The sequence below is a fragment of the Hippoglossus stenolepis genome, chromosome 2 (assembly GCF_022539355.2).
Source record: "Hippoglossus stenolepis isolate QCI-W04-F060 chromosome 2, HSTE1.2, whole genome shotgun sequence".
In the NCBI taxonomy this organism is placed as follows: Eukaryota; Metazoa; Chordata; class Actinopteri; order Pleuronectiformes; family Pleuronectidae; genus Hippoglossus; species Hippoglossus stenolepis.
Window position 1 is genome coordinate 13,872,710 of NC_061484.1, and position 20,946 is coordinate 13,893,655.

At 44.5% G+C, this 20,946-nt stretch overlaps 1 protein-coding gene across 2 annotated transcripts in view; it reads left to right on the top strand.

The window, feature by feature from the left end:
* The first annotated feature begins 761 nt into the window (after positions 1-761).
* ntn1a (netrin 1a) overlaps positions 762-20,946 on the top strand; it is a 61,774-nt gene continuing 41,589 nt past the window's right edge. For both annotated transcript variants that reach the window (XM_035173851.2, XM_035173868.2), the window contains exons 1-2: positions 762-917; positions 1,120-2,180. In XM_035173851.2, coding sequence (XP_035029742.1) covers positions 1,157-2,180 — 1,024 coding nt within the window. In that variant the 5' untranslated portion in view covers positions 762-917; positions 1,120-1,156. The remainder of the gene's footprint in view (positions 918-1,119; positions 2,181-20,946) is intronic.

Below are 20,946 nucleotides of genomic sequence, written 5' to 3' on the forward strand. Positions count from 1 at the left end.
TTCCCGATTGGACACAGAATTGCTTAAGATGTGATAGTTCTCACTTAATTTGCCTTTTGAGTAAATAAACTCCACATTGACTTGTCTATGATAATCAGATTTTAAAGGATCCCATCATAGCCTATATTAGCAGATGGACAGTAGGTCTACTTATATTGTTTATGTTGCTCTAATGACAACCTCCATTTTTAGATAACATCCCTTTGGTTTAAACTTGTGGTTGGTATATAGGTCACATTTTTACATTGTCCTCTGAGAGGCCCGTGCAGTTAAGTTTAGTGGCCCCTGTATATTCCAAATAACAGTCTTACTGAAGAGTGACAGTGTCATAGTTTCACATTTATCACCAGGATGCTGCAAAACCTTCTTCCTCATCGCAGCTGTAGCCCATTGGATACCTACCACCACATCATTTAATAAGCCAACCATTAAAACTGCTCTAATTAACATTGTTCTGTAATACACCAAATACTAGTTTTTGCTTCATGTTCTGTTCGAATGCTGGAGAATGAAACTGCACGTTTGTGGTTGTGTCTCTTTTTTGTTACACGACTGGGCCTCATTTGCTTCTCCCCCCTGGCGCGCCAATCTTCACACCGATTCGCCACCAGTGGATGTCGTCGTTCCGCCCCATGGTGTCACCTCCTCTTCAAGATGAGCTGACCTAAAGCGGTGCCAAGCGAGATCTGATCCGAGGAGGGAGGAGAGGGAGAGAGAGAGAGAGAGAGAGAGAGAGAGAGAGAGAGAGAGGTTGTGAAAAGAGCGGCAGGAGGAGTGGGACTTGCTATTAGGACACCAGCGACTCTTAAATCCAGCCGCTCCTCCTTTTTTACGCAGGAGATTTGAAGAAACAAACAAAAACAGGAGGAGCAGTGATAGAGAAAAGTAGACTTCCACCTTTTTTTATTTCTTCTCGGGTAAAAAAAATGGTTTTATAGATTATTTTTTACAAAACCTGACGTTTGTGTGGACGATCCTTAGAATATATCAATGACAAAAAGGCATGCGTAAAAACCTTTGCCCCTTCTTTGTTTGGAGCATGTTTCTGAATTGACAGGATCAACAAGCATTCTCTCTCTCTCTCTCTTCCCTCATGCTCACCCTCTCCTCTTCCTCCAGCAGGCAGAGGCACTTTGGACACAGAGGGACCTACACCATGAGAAAGGCTGCGGATGTTGCGCTGTCTGCGCTGCTCATCCTGGCGCTGTCGTGCCGGTGCGTCCTCGGCGGCTACGGGATGAGCCTGTTCGCGGCGCAGACCTCCCCGCCGGACCCCTGCTACGACGAGCACGGCAACCCGCGCCGCTGCATCCCGGACTTCGTCAACTCCGCCTTCGGGAAGGAGGTGAAGGTGTCCAGCACCTGCGGGAAGACGCCCGGCCGCTACTGCGTGGTCACATCCGCGGAGAAGGGAGACGAGAGGACCAGGAACTGTCACTCCTGCGACGCCTCGGACCCCAAGAAGTACCATCCTCCGGCGTACCTGACGGACCTCAACAACCCGCACAACCTCACCTGCTGGCAGTCCGAGAACTTCATCCAGTTTCCGCTGAACGTCAGCCTCACTCTGTCCCTCGGGAAGAAGTTTGAGGTCACCTACGTGAGCCTGCAGTTCTGCTCGCCCCGACCCGAATCCATGGCCATTTTCAAGTCCATGGATTACGGTAAAACGTGGGTGCCCTTCCAGTTTTACTCGACCCAGTGCAGGAAGATGTACAACAAGCCCAACAGGGCCGTGATCACGAAGCAGAACGAGCAGGAGGCCGTGTGCACGGACTCCCACACCGACATGTACCCCCTGACCGGCGGGCTCATCGCCTTCAGCACGCTGGACGGGAGGCCGTCAGCGCACGACTTCGACAACTCCCCGGTGCTGCAGGACTGGGTGACGGCCACGGACATCAAGGTCATCTTCAGCCGGCTGCACACGTTCGGCGACGAGAACGAGGACGACTCGGAGCTGGCCCGGGACTCGTACTTCTACGCCGTGTCGGACCTGCAGGTCGGCGGGAGGTGCAAGTGCAACGGGCACGCGTCCCGGTGCGTAAAGGACAGGGACGGGAGCCTGGTGTGCGAGTGCAAGCACAACACGGCCGGGCCGGAGTGCGACAGGTGCAAACCTTTCCACTACGACCGACCGTGGCAGAGAGCCACAGCCCGGGAGGCCAACGAGTGTGTCGGTAAGTCCATCCACTGTGTCCCCCTCGTCCTGGAGCGGCTGTCTCCCCGAGCTGAGCCGCCTGGCACCCAGGATGCAATTTATTTGTTCTTGTTGATAAACTGTGAAATATTTGAAAAACAAAACGAAGCGTTGTTCGGTGGAAAGACGCAGGATGATGTCAAATTTGGCGAGACAGAAACATCCTTTTAAAGGTCTTTTGGATGCGAAAGAGAAAGACAATAATTATACTCTATAATTGTGAATAATTATAATAATAATACAGTTAGGTTTCATGACTAATCTGGGAGTCATTTTACTAATTCCTCTCATTAAACTCAAACTTTCCCCTTAAACCGAACCGCAGCAAAGCCCCATTTTCCCCCTGATATTGTGGCGCAATTTTGAAAATGAAGATGCAATTTAAAGAGTGTTTGGTTTGGTCGATGCAATTTAGTTTGGTGCAGGCCACGATGGAGGCGTTTAAAACCACATCCAACGAGACCACAGAGTCTAATCATTCACAGGAAGGTTTCTCGTAGAGCTCCATTAAAACCATACCTTCCTTTATTTGCAGTTTATTTCATATCGTATTCATGATTACAATTTTTATCATTGAAATAGTCAAATAGAAATATTACAATTTCACTGATAATACAATTAGAAATATTTTTTGTTTTATGTATTATTGCAATTTGTAATTTGTTTTCTATTTGTTATTATATTCTTAAATATTCAAATTAGAAAAATGACAAAAATGACTCCAGTAATGCATTAATTAGGCTTTAAGGCCTGTTAATTAAATATGATTAATAATTAAAATGTGGATATTCTTATAAACTAACGTAAATGGGCTGATGATCAGGCCAAGGCAAGAATAAGTGGAACACAGTCAGAGACATGGACACACATGGACACACATGGACACACATTCATGTAAAATATAGTATTTTCTGCTCTAAATAAAATAGGTGTGAAAATAATTTTAAAGTCAAACATCTGCACATTTTTTGAACGTAGTCTACTTATGTTGCTGAACTATGTGCGTGATAACCGGTACGTTTATCCAACTGTGCAGTGATCAAAGTAGTGTCAGTGGTTTGTTTTATTACCACTTGGCACATAAAGATTATATTGGCTGCAGATTACACACACACACACACACACACACTTAAACACACACACGGCACAACACAGAGCCACTAGTCATACAGAAACCGGACCAGACTGACAGATTAATGAAATTACGGAATTATGTTTGCTGTAAATTTTGCACTGAGATTTGGACGAAAGTGAGATTGGGAGTTTTGTTGAAAAGTCTTTGCAAAGTGCTCCAGAGCCCCTGGTTGCATTCTATATTTTAGTGTTCTTCTCATCTTTCTTTTATTATACTTTTTGGGCTGAAGGCCTTGGAGAGGTTCCTTCCTCCACGTTGCAGAATAACACTGGGCTGCAGTAATTTGATGTTTACGCGGCTCCTGCTGACAAGGTGTACAACAGTTTAGAGAAACAGGAGGAGAGACGGTGAGATGTTGATGGTACAGAGGCTGAAGCTCAAACCTCAGTGACAATCACAGACACGGTCATCCTGCAGAAATCAATTCAGATCCCCTATTCTGTTTTTTTCCATGTTGCTGCAGGTCTGCAGGGAGCGAGGCTCTGTATTGTTTGACAGTCGCAGCACATGTCAGCCACTTTGACACGTAGCAGCTGTTGAAAAGGTTTTTGTTTGCCGGTGTTGCCTGTTTCTAAAGGCTCAGAGACGTTCTGACTGGCAGATGTGAATGTGCTGCTAAATCAACAGGAGCGGTTCGGTGGAAAATATCTACATTCTATACTGTGTGACTGGAGAGGCCCAATGTGCTGCTAAAGAAAGCAATGAAACCAACAGTGAGTTTTTTATACCCTGTAAATTGTGCTTATCCTCAGGTAACAAATTGACTGCCTGCTTGTTTCGTACGGAGGCCATTCAACCGTACTGATTGATCTCTCTCCTCATTATTCAGCTTTTATTTTAAAACAAGTCACATGTAGTTGATCCCCTAATATACAATTCATCGATTTTATGTAGCTGTATAAAAAAATTCAAACTCCTTCACGGAAAGAATGCAAGGGAAAGAAAGACGCTTTTTATTTTTTAGAATTAATGTTTGAAAAAACGCTGTTTAGGCTCAACTCTTAAATTCATATAAATGAACTGACTTTTACAAGCATCTCTGACACGTAAGCGTTTAACCAGACCAGCTCTCATTTTGTACGTCTCACACAGGAGCCTCAAAAGTCACTTCCATGCTGTTGTCAGGAAGAAACTCAGTTCATGACATTGTGCAGGTTATGGAAATGTTGGAAATGTGTGTGAATCACAGTTTTAGTGACAGTGAACGACGAGCGGGTTGCGAGCGGGTCGAGTTTAGTGATCAGACTGAAATCTGAGTGTGTGTTACGGCACCCCACCTTAAATACAGCACCCTCCATGTCACTGGACTCTCATAAGGATGCAGTCATCAGAAAAGTGTTCAATAAAAGGTCTGGCAATGCGAAGGGAACTGACGCGAGCTGCAGACTCCTTGGATATTCCTTTATTCTCCATTTCTACTGAAAAACAACAAGGGAAAAAAAACCTCAGACCTGTCTCTGTTTTTATGTTGAAGTGCACTTTCCCGATTACTTCCATCTGGATATTAAAGGTCGCTCATGCTCCTGAGTGTGTGTACCTCAGTCCATTTGGGTTATTGACTCCCCGCAGCCAAGGGAAAGCTTCTAATTCAAATAGTTGCAGCGCCACAGGCACAAACGTGTCTCAGTGTCAGTTTAGAGGTGGTAATCGGAGTTTGCAGCAAAGCTAGAAGGAGCTGTGGTTGTTTATGGAAGCACAATGGCCTGTCAGAATGCCTCACTGGTGTAATGTTGCCTCAAGTCAAACATGGACGCTGTGCACTTACCATAAATGCCAATTGCAATATTTGACTGTTACTGTTGACTGCCAAAAAACTAAACTTGACTTAATAATGAACATTTTACTTTCTGGCATGTATCTCTTGCTACACACAACAGTGGATACTGCACCTTCCTCCTTCCTTTGCCGCCATTTTCACAAGTTTGACACTACTCTGGGGGTCCCCTCCTTTTCTGCTGCGTAGCCAAGATGGCGAACGTTGGGGGTGAGAAGTGTCCGGCCTCTCACAGTAAGTTTTTCAAAGTTTTTAGTGTTCGATGTTGGTACATATAGTGCATCTTGCAATACTTGTCAGTGTGAGCGCACTCGGGGTTTCACCGACAGTATGATGAGTACAGGCCGTCAGTCAGCGAGTGAGTTCGTTCCATGCAAATGAACCATAAACGTCATTTTTTTTTCATATCCTCTCGGTCACCCAGTTTCAGGCTTGTGCAGTTTGCTGGGTGTGTTGGGTGAAAGTAAAAGAGGTGAAAGTGTCTTGAATAATTCAGGAAGATTAGGAAGACAGCTTGAAGGCATGCAGAACGAGAGGACCGGCACTGTGCTGCCGAGAGAGGCCTGGGGAGGGAGGGAGGGGCTGGAGATGGAGCAGGGCGACAATAGTGAAAATGAAAGAGACGCACGTAAGTGTGGGGGCACGATGAGGAAAATGTGTGTGAGAGAGAGACGATTGGGGTGATAAAGGGGCAGGAGAGTGACACTTCCATGGCCTGTGGGCCAGCTCAGGATTTCTACAATTATCTCTTTTTTTTCAAAGTGTCACTTATTGGCCTGCTGAGAAAGGAAGGAACCTTTTCTTCCTATCGTTCAGAATTCATTTTTACTGTAAGTAACTTCCTGCGAAATTCTCCCCAACCTGCCATACCTGTTTTGACACGATGTGTAAAGATCTGCTGCTTGTTTTGCCTCATTATATCACAATCTACGCAGCAGGGAGCACGGAGCGCGCTCAAACGCTCCCAGGTGCCGTTCACAGGCGTCTGACTGACAGGAGTAAACACGCAGCGCAGAAAACGCTGACATGGTTGATTTGAAACCCATTAAAATAATTGAGATATAAAGCCACAAACACTTGTATCGAAAAAATATTAAAAGTACTTTTCACGAATTGTGACATGTGGGTGTGTTTCCAATGTGAAATCGTTGGGAGTAAAAATTCCTATATACATTTTTTTTTTTCCAGAATAGGTTTTCTGAATGCCTTGATAAGACGTAAATATTAACTCAAACAAAATGTTCCAGCGAACATATGCAAACACTTAAAAGCAGATGTGCCGACATACTGAGGTTTGGTGGTGTGTTTTTCTTATTCTCGTGGATTACGGCCCAAACCTTAATGAGGTTTCAGATCATACCAGAACTACTCCAGTGGAGTTTGATAGCAGCAACAGTAGATTTTAAGTTTCCCGAACAGAATGTAAAAGAAAATGTGTTGCTAACCACATGTGCACCAACGTCCCGTCTATTTACAAGGAGAGATCCTGCAGTAGAGACGGTAGAAATGTAATAGACCTGAAGGCCTTCGGTCACATGTGCTTTACACTTGTTGTATGAGCTGTTTGCAGACATGAACTCAGCCGTTGCCTTTCACATGGGAAGAATGCAGCAGGAGATTGTCCAGGTCAGACACCGGACACAACCGGAACATTTACAGAACATTCAGGTGAGGGGCGGGGCCTGGGTAGAGTCTGCAGGAGGCAGGACTTATACATTTGTGACGTATAAATGTGTTTTTTTGTTCGTGGCACATTGAAACCAGCGCGACCATTATCACCAAAAGCACTCGTTTTCTTTCGAAGTTGACATCTTGGTCTGCATCTTCTGCGTGTACATTTTCCTGCAGCATTCTCCCATGGAATCACTCAGACATTTGACTCGGGGGATGTTCAGAGCAACTGACTCGGACATTTGCACTCTCACACGCAGCCCCTCCGAAAAATTTCAGGAAATTGTCTGAACTTCGGTCTGATAGCAGCTATAGAGGTGGCCCAGTCTGCCACAGATAGAAAACTGTGAAGATATGTTTCTGTTCAACAACCTTTGATTTATGGCTGGGCCACATGTTCTCTCACATTTTGTAGAGCGTGGATTTTTCCTCTCAGATTAGTGGAGCTCTCTTTGTTTCTGTGTTCGGAGGTGTGTTGATAATGACAGCACCTGTAATCGTACTCGTCACATGTGTATCCTTCCAGCTTTGTTTGAACACAGAAGTGGTGCCTTTATTTCCAACTGCATGAAGTCCGATGGAAAAACCGAGATGTTCTACGGCCTCTCGTCAGGTGTCTCCTCGCTGTCATGTTTGTTTGGTTCCTCCCAGACACGACTGAAGGGTCTGGTTAATGGTTGAGCTGCTCACCGTGCTCCTTTCATCTTCAAAGGTGCCGGCAGGATGTATTGTTGGTCCCGGTCACGGCAAACAAAGCTGGGAATAAACTGACTGAGCAGATTTGCACTTTGCACTGTCTCACTACTCCTCACCTTCACTTCTTGAGTGAGCGCTCGTTCCACTGCCATACACACCTGTGGGCATGTGCGCACGCACGCACGCACGCACAGCACGCACACGCACACACACACACACACACACACACACACACACACACACACACACACACACACACACACACACGCTCGTATTGCTTCCGCTCTTCGGTCACAAGTTCCAACAGGGAGTAATGGCCTTTCTCTCTTAACAAGAACCGCTTTTCCTGAGCTCTTATCAGTATTTATGACTCATTTTATAAACCGCTGCAAAAATAAGTTGTGCATGGTCCAGACGACCGGCTCACTCTTCTGTTTCAGATGCCTGTTATATCTCTCAAACATGACCATCATACCAGCACATACTGTAAGCAAGGCTAAAAAATAACTGTAAGCAAACACAAGACGCACAGAAGAGATACACAGATACATGAGAACGTACAGTGAGGAGGGAGAAATTATGAAGCATGTTGTTGATCACAGGAGCCTATTTATTTCGGTACGTGTGCTGAAATGTCCACATGTAGCCGGTGCCCCTGCGGTCTCATGAAAACTTGGAGCATGGGTTGTTTTTGTGAGCGTGTGCCAGGTATTTCAAAGGTGGTTGCATTTAAAATTGAAGCAATTGGAAGTTTAAACTTTCAGCCTGGGTTAATATTCACAGCTGTCACCGTGCTAAAGGACCCTTCCAATAGGCCAGTGTTCATACTGAGGGGGCTCCAGCACAGTTCATGAGCTGTACATCCACTGATAATAAAACAGTGTTTTAACATAGGGTTGGTAATTTGTTTCTGAAGCACTTTTTATCCTGAAATCCAAGTTTTCTAAGTGTAGCCTGCTCTTGCTAGCTTCCCCACTATTACCAACCCTAGCTTAAAGGGTGATTGGCTGCAAATAGAATAAAACAGTCCTCTTGGACCAGAAATAGTCTATAAGTCTGCGTAAGTGGACAATAAAACCATTACATATAAAGGACTTTAATAAAACTCCGGCTTTGAGCACTTCTGCGGCCAGATGCAGTGAAATCACGGCAGTGAGATCATTCACAATCACAGCACTTGATGGAAGCAATACATGTGACACATAATGCAGATAGTGTTGAAGCGTGGGAGATCTTGAAGCCATTAATGTCAAAGTGTTTGGCAGCGGCTCATTGTGAGATGGAATTTTGGAGCTAGTTGTTTCTTGTCGTGACGCCTGCTCAAGAAACATTTCATTTTTCATGGAATTTCAGTTTTGCACAGATTATAAATCCTGACAGGCCTTTGAAGTGCGGGAATGAGTTTATATATGTAAAAAAGAAAATGTCTCAGGATAATATACAGGCAGGTTGTAATGTCTGCGTCTGGATTTGAGCTGAGAGAGAAATACAAGCAGAGCTGCAACCATTCATACAGCTAATCCACACTAGATCTGTAAGTGTGCATATTGTCCAGTAGTAGTCTCAAGTGGAACAAGATCATTTTCATTCCGATCCATTTTACTGCCTTTTGATGACGCTCAGGTTTCCCTTCTCGGGGTGATGAAATGTGTTCGGTTGTCAGAAAAAGACTAAAATCCCTCCTGAAATTTCACAGCCTGTGAGTCTGTTGTTCAGTTCAGGGTCCTTTGGGCAAAGTGAACATTTCTGTGGCCACGGTTTCATTACATTGCTTTGGCTACGACGTGTAATGCAACACAGATCCCGCTCACAGCGCGAATCCGCATTTTTAGCCAGCATCATGAATGTGTGTGTGTGTGTGCGTGCAGGTCTCGCACCAGGAGTGGAACCTCACCCTTGGTTGTTGAGAAACGGTTTGGTAGGAAGCCATATTGCGTTGCTCTTTTGGCCTCTGGCCTGCGCTCACTTCCTCTTGTCACCCTCACTGGTGCTTGAACTCGACTTTATCATAACGTCAGAACTTTGTCAGAACATTATCACAATGTCAATGTCTAAGTCCAGAAACTCAGATCATCACCGGTATCATCATCCTCATATTTATTATAATCAGAATTATTTCCATTACATACTGCTCACTGGCGGATCTAGGATTTTTCTAAATCAGGGGCCATAAAGATGCACATTAAAGTCATTCCTCGTTTACAATTGAGCAAAGCCACACATCTTCCTTGTTCAAGCACATATTGTGTACTTCAAAAAAAGCTTAGAAGATAAAAAGTCTAATTATCATAAAGAAAAACTACTGACAGGAGTCAGGAGGGGCGAATCAGACACACAACTCAACAAGTTGCCCGTCATGTTTAACTCCCACAGCAACAGATAGACACAAGATGCTACCTTCAGTCTGAATGGAGACCTGTCTCCATTGTGTCTGTCTTCGCTGGCAGTGGGCCTTCACACTGTATTTCTCTCTATTGCTGCGTGTGTGTGTGTGCATGTGCGTGTGTGTGTGTGTGTGTGTGTCTGTGTGTGTCTATGTGTCTCTTCATCTTGTCTACCAGTGGTTGTTTACCCAAACAGTAATTCTGTCCAAGATGTGAGCAGCTATTCGGTGCCTGGGGAGACATCTGTTAATGAATTAATTAGTGACTTGATGCCGCAGTGAAAGCTGAGGGAGGATCTGTGGGTTTGGCATCAACCGCGGGATGAGTGTGAGAGAGAGACAGAGCGAGACAGAGAGAGAGAAAGAGGTGTTTTGTGTGTAATGGAAAGGTTTGGCTTGAGTGGGGACCAGATGATTAGGGGTAATTAAAACCCACGCCAGACAACATCAGCGTATGTTCACACATTAGACACAACACACTCCAGTGCATCACTCGTCGGCTCTATAAAACACAGCCTGCCTGTGTCTCGTATATATGGAGCTGCCACATTTACACAACGTAGAGCAAACCCTGTCACACGGGGGGAGGGAGGCTTATCAGGCAGGACACAGTTTGTCAGATTGTACTGAAAATGAACAGCAGAAAAAGTTTTCATGTCAGGTTTCTGTCGATTCCTGGAAGTTTGCGGGTTGCGTCATAATAAGTTGTAAATATAACATTCATAATTTTTTGCTGTAAATGTGAAAATGCTAAAGAAAACCTAACTTTACTGCATACAGCAGGAAAGTGAAAAAAACGAAAAAGCCAGAATCATTTGGAAATTTCAAACATTGTCTTACGTTGAAGGCACAATCAGTTATTTGAGCTATTCGAAGTGACATCACTCGAGGCAATCTGTCAGACTTCAGACTCCCTCCGAGGCTTCGTCTGACTTTCTTCACATGTGCAGTCGCACCCCCCAAGACCTAAACAGACTTTGATATGTAAAATTGGTTCCACCAGTTTATGCACGAGCTAGCATCACTCGTTCATGCAGTCATCAGGTCTGAAACACGCCGTTATCACGATCCTGAGTCACTGCTGTCATAAACAGAGCAGAGTGTTCGCTCTTGTTAACAGGGGGCCATAAAGGGACCGGCAAGCAGGGTCGGAAAACACAGTGTTAATGTGCGTGTGTGAGAGAGAAATAGAGAGAGAGAGAGAGAGAGAGAGAGAGAGACAGAGAGAGTGCATGATTACGTGCATGTGTGTGAGGTGATGAGTGCGCTGGCATTAAAGCAGTGAGTGTGTGTGTAGGTGTATGTGAGACCTGATCCCGAGGCCAGCGGTGCTGTAGAGCATCAGGGCTGATGACCTCAGCACCTCTGTGTGGCGGCAGGTTACTGCACAAGAGGAGGGCGAGTGCCAAAGCAAACTCAAGTTTGGAGGCAACGACAGAACGAGCCAGAAAGGTAGCAAGAAAGAGAGAAAGTGATTTTAAGAGGAGAATGGCGTTCTCCTGCTCTGTGCACTGGGCTGCGTCTTGCACTGATTTCGTGAAGTGGATTCATATTCATGAGACTAACAGTAAAACCTTTGCATGTTTCATTCCTTCTCGTACTTTCACAAAGACATCACAACAAGCTCTGAAGCTCGCAACGTGTGCTGCGACATTACGCTGCAATTCCCAAAGTCTGTTCACACTTTAGAATGAAAGCCTTGGCAAAGCTTGTTACAACAAATTCCCGCTTTAGCTGATAGCACCACGACGGCATCAACAACAACAACAATGAAAAACAGACACTCGCATCTGTCTGTGTGAGGGAGAAATAAAAGAGAAGGAGGCTTTTGTATTTGCCGCAGCTCAAGGTGAAAAATCCTGGCCAAAACCTGCCTGCTGACAGTCACACCGCTTGCCGACAGGACCACCTAGCACGAGCGTGAGCACATCGGGCCCGAAGCAGGGGTCCTTAACACTCACAGCTATCGACGATTAATAGCGGGATGAAGTTACACCCCTGCACAGCAGCCTGCTGCGTAGATCAGAGCGCCCCCGCTGTTCCTGTGGCGCACTGTCGTCATCTGAGAGAACTGCAACCAGCTGGAATCTGCCTCTCAGGAGCAAAGTGTCTGCAGTGATTAATTTTCAGACTGAAGATGCAAATGAAGCCACAGACCCACAATTACTCTTAACTAATATTGGATGGAGAGGATTAAACTTGAATGTGTTAATTTATGTCTTTTTCTGCGTGACGCCCTCTCTCTCTCTCACACTCACACACACTCACACACTCACAGTCACAGAAAGCACCTGTGACAGATCAAGCAGTCAAATAATTTTCATTGTGCGTCAAATATGCTCACACACTGCCAAAGAAAAAACCTTCTGGAATTCGTCTTGTGTATGTGTGCGCTGTTAAATAGCTGAAGGTGATTTATCACCAATGTCTTTGTCTTTGCCATATAAGTCATGGCACAGACTGTGTGTGTGTGTGTGTGTGTGTGTGTGTGTGTGTGTGTGTGTGTGTGTGTGTGTGTGTGTGTGTGTGTGTGTGTGTGTGTGTGTGTGTGTGTGTGTGTGTGTGTGTGTGTGTGTGTGGCAGCCAGCAGGTCACCAGGGGTTTGTAGCCACGGTCGTCATGGATGCCAGCAAGTCACAATTGTGTAGGTGTGTAAGTGTGTGTGTCTGTGCGTGTGTGTGTGTGTAAGGGGGGGTGCTGATTGTTTAAATAACCAACAGTAATACAGGCAGCCGAGAGTCAAACACCAGTTCTGTATCTTTGCTCTTCTCACGGAGGAGGCCGCCTGTCGGACCAAACAAGATGGAGAATAAAGCTCCGTTCACAGGCAGCAGGTTGACACGGTTGCACAGAGTGATCTCAGTCAGCAGAGGTCAGCACAAAGTGGACAGATTTACAATAAACCTGAGGAAAAGATACCCAGCATGCAGTTCTCCCTCGTAGGTTGATGTGTGTGATTTTTAATTGAAGGCTCAGAGCTTGTTGCTGGGAATCAGATTTGGCAGCGTGGCATCATTCTTGCCGTTAGGGTCTTGGCTGTAAAACACTGACAATAAAATCATGACAATCCCAAATTAAATATTTCAACAGGTGCTCAAATGTACTCCTGTATTTTCACACATTCAGACATTCCATTTCAGTGGTGACTGGTGTGTGTGTGTGTGTGTGTGAGTGTGTATTTGTTTGCTCGTGTGAAGTGGAATGCAGACTTATGAGGGGGCACTCGGGGGGAAAGTTTGCGGGGTCATCTCAATTTGCCAGGGGTGATCCCGGGTTAATCCATCACTCATTAGCTCTCACAGATAAGACACATTAGTGGGGTGAGGGGCTACAAGTCCACACTTTCTCTTTGCCTGGCTTTCTCATCACTCAAGAATACACAATGTTCTCCCAAGACATAGAGAACATGTAGACTGAAGCCATGCCACAACACTTTATTCTTCCTTTGTAACCCCCGGCTCTGCTCCCTCTGGGACAATGCAGCCAATTACTGCGGAGAGCAGAGTGAGAAGCTCAGCAAGCAGCGGCCTCAGCTGATTCAGCTCCTCTGCAGAAGGTCCATTATGGAGAGAGAGGCGGGGGGAGGAGGACGAGAGACTATAGAGGGGATAGAGAGAGATATAGCGAGAGAGTGAAGGGGAGTGAGCAAAAGAAAAAAGAGTTGGGAGAGAGATAAAGACTACCAGTAGTGCTATTTAGATAGCTTCCACTGCTGCTGCTGCTGGGCACTGGGGGTTGCAGAATAAAGGCATGTGTGTGTGCGTGTGTGTGTGTGTGTGTGTGTGTGTGTGTGTGTGTGTGTGTGTGTGTGTGTGTGTGTGTGTGTGTGTGTGTGTGTGTGTGTGTGTGTGTGTGTGTGTGTGTGTGTGTGTGTGTGTGTGTGTGTGTGTGTGTGTGTGTGTGTGTGTGTGTGTGTGTGTGTGTGTGTGTGTGTGTGTGTGTGTGTGTGTGTGTGTGGGTGTGTGGGTGTAGCTGACTAAGTCATCAGGTCCCCGTGCAAGTTCCCACTCTGCTTTCAATAACAAAAGGCTCATATCACTAGAGGATGACAAAGCAAACAAATGGGCCTAATTAGGGGGGTCGATAAGGAAATTACAAGGAAATTGAGTCATTAACGGTAATATTTTTGTTATGAGATGATAATTTGTGGTGAAAATTCATTTCCAAAAGGGGCCCCTCTCGTGTTTTCTCTCAAGCAAAGTGCTGGACCTTTAAAACACAGAGAAGAAAAAGAAAAGCTTGGCCTCAGTCTCTCGTCCTCTCTGTCTGTCTCTTGCTCTCTAACCTCAAGAGACACTCGCAGATACTGAAATGATTACGCACCAGGTCTCTGTAGATATCCAGATGTAAAAAAAAAAAAAAGAGCCTGGAGAATTAATTTTGTTTTGGTTGGTTCTCGTATTTTTCTCTCGTGCAGCCAGGACAGGTCGTTGGTTGCAGATGAAAGTTGAGTTGGAGCGTGACGGATTTGGCTGTTGGGAGATGATTCTCCTGTCTCTCTATGTTTCTGAGGAAGACATGAAGACTGGGGTGAAGAAAGAGGTGGATGGAATGAGGGGATGGAGCTCAGCCAGAGGTAGCTGTGAAGAGGTGGCTTGCTCCCAATGCTCTCCTCCTTCCACCTTATCCTTCCCCTGGTCCTTCAGAGCTGTGGGCGCATTAACAGTAGCCGACACAGACCCTGCCCTTAGTTATTTGAGGTCCAATCAAAGTTGTTTAAATCCACTGCAATTCTAATTATTAAATATCATTTGTTTTCCAGAATAGTTTCTCAGTGATCCATGTAGGTTAACAGATATAGACGTACTAGGTCAACAGCAGCTGGTTGTTTTAAATGAGTTGCTGCTGGTTATTAATTTGTTTCCAATGGAGTGTCACTTTTAATATTAACAGCAGAACCTTGACACAAGGAAAATATTGCAGGTATCTCCCTTTTAGCATGTTTACTGTAAGTTTGATATGTAATTATTTTGGAACTTTTTGTTGTGTATTAGGAAGTAAATCTGTGTTTGCAATAATAGCAAGTATAATACTCTCCGCTAATAGGGATCATTTGAAAGAATTGAACAACTGTCAAATTCATACTCAAAACAAATCGGGGGCAGCATATTTAAGTTGGGTTTATCATGCCTGTTGTATAAACAAGGAAATGCTCCTCATAGCTAGACTAGGTATTGCACATACCTTGATGTATCCTGTTGGCCTGACACATCAGTGGGTTGTAAAACAATCCACAAAGTTGTTACCAGCCCCCTGAGTGTACCTGTCATTCAGGGTGTAAATTAGAGAACTAAGTTTCAATCCTCACACTGTGCTAACATTAGCTTCAATAAATCTAACCTCAGAATAGAACAGTTGTTAACATGTTGCCAAAGCTACGTGGATTGGAGAAGATGACTGAGTCTCAGGTTTATAGCTTAATCATAGTTACTCACAGCTGAGGACAATACAGTGACTCATTATCACCTCTTGAGGTACAAAGTGGTATTACGAGTCAGGACAGTCAGGGGCTAGCAAGTTGGCATGCTAACTTTAGATATTTCTTCTACAAAATACATGGACGACTTCGACATAACTTCCAAACTGTTATTTCTCACATTCTTGATAATCTAATATATTTTTGAATGTTTTCAAATAAATTGAACTTCTTACATTGCCCCTTTAAGATCCACTTGCTTGCTTTGGAGTTTTCAAACGTATGACTCTTAAACAGATGACTTAGTCATGAGTGCATTAATGTGATGAGGATTTGTAATATGGTTAAAAATATGGTTAAGTTTACCATCATTGGGCATTTCCAGTAACTTTTTTTGAGACTAGAAAATTTCGATTGCCTCATCAGAATGTTTGCCAACAACATTGTCAGACAATCCACTCGAGAGAAAATAAAGCTCACTTCAACAATTTCGTCTTTAAAAGCCTGAGACATTTATCGTTTTTTCCCGTGACAGCCACCTCTTCACTACACAGAGACTTACAGCAGCACAGCTTCCACTTTTAGAAAGAAAGACAGTGTCTGGTTTCTGAGAGGGGTTTCCATGGCAGTGGGCGGGAAATGAAATCAACACAGAGCCTCAATAACAAACAAGGTCAGTGAGAAAATAAAGAGTGAAGCGATCACAAACAAAGATAGAGAGAAAAAAGAAACACAAGAGAGGGATTTAAGGAGAAGAATAACAGTCGTTAGTGTTTGGGTTGCTGCCTCCGCCAGTGACCTCATCGGAAATGACACCTCTCCTGCCCACACAGGACTTCAGGGTTTTAGACACAACATTGTAGATTCTTTTTTTTGGTATTCGAAATAAGTTTTTTTTTCTTTTGTCAATGTGCAACCCTAAAAACTTGATAAATCCTGGCTCCATGATCAAGTTGATCTGTGTCATAGTTGTGGATCAGCCCTCTACTGCTGAGTAAAATCAGCTGCGAGGCGTTACGACAAAAAAGAAAAACCTGCGCCGAAGGGGGTCAAAGTGTTTTCTGAAGCCATTTTCATTAGATTAAGTTTAAGTGGCCTATTTGATAATTACAGTCTATTTTCCTGGCTCACTGAGCAGCGCAATCATCCTGTAACTGAGAGCCAGTCTCCTGCCAGAGCAAATATAAGGCAATATCTGCACAATCAATAACATACTGTGGGTAATATTATTCTTGACATAAATTACACAACCACTTACATTTCCCTGAAAAGCGCAGTTTTTCCTCAGCCAGTGAGCTTACGATAGGAGCTGATACAAGATATAGTCTCTCAACACAACATCCTCAGACTGAGGATTTGTTGAATCCTCCTCCTCCAGCCAAGCAGCATCTCTTGTAATTATGTCCATATTAGAAGATTCTGCCCCTCACCATTTGCGTAACTGTGGAAATGAGTTAGCCCTGTTGCAGTGAGGTGGAAATTGAAGTTGCAGACGTCATGTTAGAGCCAGAATGTGGTGTTAGAGATCAAACGTTGACGGGTAAAACAGCTTGGGCTTGTCCTCAGAATGAACCATGTACTGAAGACCGCCCTGGAAAACACAAACAAGGTGGCAACTGGGTGGCAAACTGTGACGGCTGAGGTGACAGTGATGGGTCTGACATGTAGAGAGGCCCAACAGGCAAACATGGACAGGCCCAGATGGACACAAATAATAGCAACTAATTACGGAGACATTAAAACCAAAAGATGCTTGTCTGAATAAATCCTCATTTGAAATGAGACAAGAGACAAATAAGGAGGTGCCCCTCCACCCCCCCACCCCCCTTCATTTCATCTTCCATGTGAGAGGGAGCATCAATAAATCCTCCACTCCTTTCCCCTGACACTGTTAGCAATGTATCGTGGTCGTTTTATTCAGAAAGCGCTGTTAGCCTTCTGTTTACTTTCCTTTCAGCCGAGATAAATCTTTCTTTGCTCCCTCTGTCGAAGTTTCCACTCGCACTCGCTATTATCTGAAAAATAACAACCATTGTCTCCTGTCAGATTATTAGTGCAGGGAAATTGTGCTTTCGCTCAGTGTGTGTCAGCCGTTTGCTTGCTCTGGCAAAGACCAGTCCTCCCCTCGCTAATTGCCTTCTACCGATGACTAAATTACAATGAGGTTTTGGGTTTCGGGATCAGAGGGGTCTCTTTTCCTCCATCTCCACTTCCCCAACTGTATCCTTCCTGCCAGAGTCACAAGTGTCACATTTGGTTACAGAAGATATGAATTCCTCTTGAAAAAAAAACATCTTGTAGGGCTACTGTTCCAACACTGCAACCAGAGAAGTGAACGTATATAAACGTGTGTGTGTGTGTGTAGGTGCAGTGTGCATATGTACCAGTGTGCACGAGGGCCGGACTCGTACGGAGCGGTAGGCACTATGCCACGTCAGTAAATGTGGTTCTGGAGGCAGTACAGTAACAACATCACTGCTCCATCAGTGTCAGAAACAATCTGCGTGGACCAAACCAGCAGCCACAGCGTCCGCCATATTACACTGAGCCCTGTCTGCTGCAGCTGCTGCAGGACGGCACGCTCCCGTCTTTACACTAACAACGAATCACACTTTACACAGGGATTGGCACACTCTTATTCGTAAAGGAAGCTTCTTATAAAAAACTATGAACTGGTGCTAATATGGTAAATTATAATATTATATTATATTAGTATCTATATAGTAATAATGACAAAATAATAGTGAAGTGACAAGTGAATCATTTTTTAAGATATCACTGCAGAACAACTATAACTCAATGGACAGCACACTTCCACCTTGCTTTTCTAACCCTCACTCTAGACGTACTGTCTGCCTCGTTGCAGTTGAACTTTCAGTACAACCACTGATCATATGTCATTACTGTGGTTATATACATGGAAAGTGAATTAAAAGACTCATTTAAGGACATTGAGACTGGGGAGTGAACCTATCATTGTTATGCTTGTGAGCTGCTCTGGAAAAAGACCCTGTTTGATTTGCACTTGCAGCATCTTTCTCCTGATGGTTCTGGATTATGACTCATGATCTGAGTTTGAAATCGCAGGACTTACTTCTTTTCAGAGCCCAAAGACAACATGTTCCATAAAAGTGATGCATATGCATGCACAGACTCTGGCCACGTTTTGATCCTTTTGATCCTCTCCTTCTCTTGGAAGTGCGTTTCATTATTTGGCCTCTCTGCTCCTCGGTGTAACTGAGCGCGCGCTCACTTTCCCCACAGAGCTTCAGCCATGTTTATATTAAGCTCAGGATTAAAGTCTGTACTTTACCAGTTGATCTGAGAGATCGTAAGAGATTACGATCAAGTCGCCAAAAAATTGCCGATTATTGCTTTTGGACCCATCATTAATCACATCCCGCAGCACATAGGTATCTGCTGAGTTCATGTTGTCAGTCACTGGTGTTCCCCAGTCATGCTTCTCCCTCGGTCCAATAATGTGCACAGATCGTCTTGTTCTCGTTCCCTGTATATTTTGGACATTGGCTTTTTTCTGCCACAGGCTGGCAAAGTGTGCGTTTCTGGTGAGCTCATCCCTCCACATGCAGCTCGGTGCACTCTCTGCTCCCTCTTTCAAGAAAATCGTCTGAGCGGTGTCAGAAGCGCTGCCTGCTGCAGGCCCACACACTCCATATGTGACCCAGAGCGTCCACTTTTAAAGTCCAGAACATGAAGGGAGTAAAAAAACAAGCTGATTCCTCACCTGCTTCCAAACACACTGTGTGGTTTAGCAAAAAAGAACGAGCGTAGGACATTCAGGAATTCAGGTTAAAGTTGAAGATGTGCAGTTTTAAAAATGGATGAGAGCAGAGGACAATAAAAAGAGAAAGGGAAAAAATGAACAGAGGACAATAAATGTGTCACAGAAGTGAAGGAGCGGTGCTGTGGGGTTTTAGATTTATGGCTTCCAGCAGCTTCCTGCTCACTCCCTGCTCTGTAGACTGTGCTTGACTTGGTGGCAAGGAGTCAAAAATGTACAAGGCACACACACACACACACACGCACACACACACACACACACACACACACTCACACACTGACCTCTTCAGCTTCATCATTCCCCCACATGCTGCTGTCTGTATAAAGCCTTTAAGGCCCAGATTCAGTAGAAGTGCGATATGCGCCGAGATGATGAGTGACTCCAGGTTCTGATTTATCTCGGCTGGCGCAAATTTAAATGTCTCAGGTTGCACGCACTGACAACCCAGCCTCAGCGTGTGTTTACACTCTGACTTATACTGTAGCTGGACAATCACACACCGCTCCTAAAGTGCACGGTAACTTATTTATTCATGGACGGCTTTTACGTTCGTATACTTTGGCCGTACAAACCCCATCCTATAGGGGCTTTATGATGCTGTACATTTAGAGCTGCAGAGTGTGCAGAGGAGAATGCTTCATGATTCCTCCAGTATTTAAAAAAAATACTTTTGAAGGTCTTTTTTTGTCTTTTGTGTGGGGGTAGGTCAGTTTTTGATTTCCGCCAGCTTATATGTGTTCAAAGCCTTTTGTCTCATGATTGGGAGACTGTCATTCATCAGGACAGTTTGGAGAAATCCTGCAAAGTCATGTATGAGCAAGCACGTGTGAAACCACCACTGCTTATCAACACTAAAACCACCATTTTCACTGAAGTCACAGAAATCAGATGATGTTGACATGATATGTTTATTTGTTAAAGAGCCACAAGAGGTCAGGTATAGTGTAACTTCAATTCATGGTGAGATCCATCAGGAGGGACGGACGCAGAAGAAGGAGAGGGATGAAAGCAGGAGGAAGAGCAGAGGTTTTTTTTAAAGAGTCAGTTTTGAGATTTATTTCTTTTCCGTTCCATCTCTCCACTCCTCCATCCCCCTTTTTAACTAAGTCATCTTATGTCTCCTCCTCTCCTCTCCTCTCTCCTCTCCTCTCCTCTCTAATGATATCTGCATCAGGGGAGGCCCATTATTTTCCTCGAATAAAAAGGAGAAGAGGAGGAGGAATAAGGTCATGGCCCATTTTGTGGGAGTAGTATCTTGGTAATGGGGACTTGAAAAAGGAATGTATGGGGTGTGTGTGTGTGTGTGTGTGTGTGTGTGTGTGTGTGTGTGTGTGTGTGTGTGTGTGTGTGTGTGTGTGTGTGTGTGTGTGTGTGTGTGTGTGTGTGTGTGTGTGTGTGTGGAGGTCAAAGTTTTCCCACCTGCTTAGCATGGCCATGTTGCTGTGGTTGCTAATGAGCCTTCAATAACATGGATTTGAATTTAAAGCCCATTGAGGTCAGTGTCTCTGTCTATGTATTTTTTTCTCTGATCATGAGCATCACCATGTTCGCCAGGCACTCGGTAAATATGCCGGATTTTTTTTAAATCAAGACAAATGAATTATTGCTTATTGGTACGTTTGTAAAAATGTCAAAAATCTTTGAAGTAAAAAATATTCCTGTATCCGCCTCTTTGTTTGGATGCGCACCAACATGTAGTGGGTTCTGTCTTTGCCCATGTCCCATCCTCACCAAGCGTGTGATCCTGCTCACAGACAAACATAAACTCTTTTGCAGAGGTAAAAATGGAAATTGTAATATCTAGATGGAGCTATGCATCTTCATCTGCTGTTGAAGATCATGATGTTTGATCAAAAGCTCCAGAATACC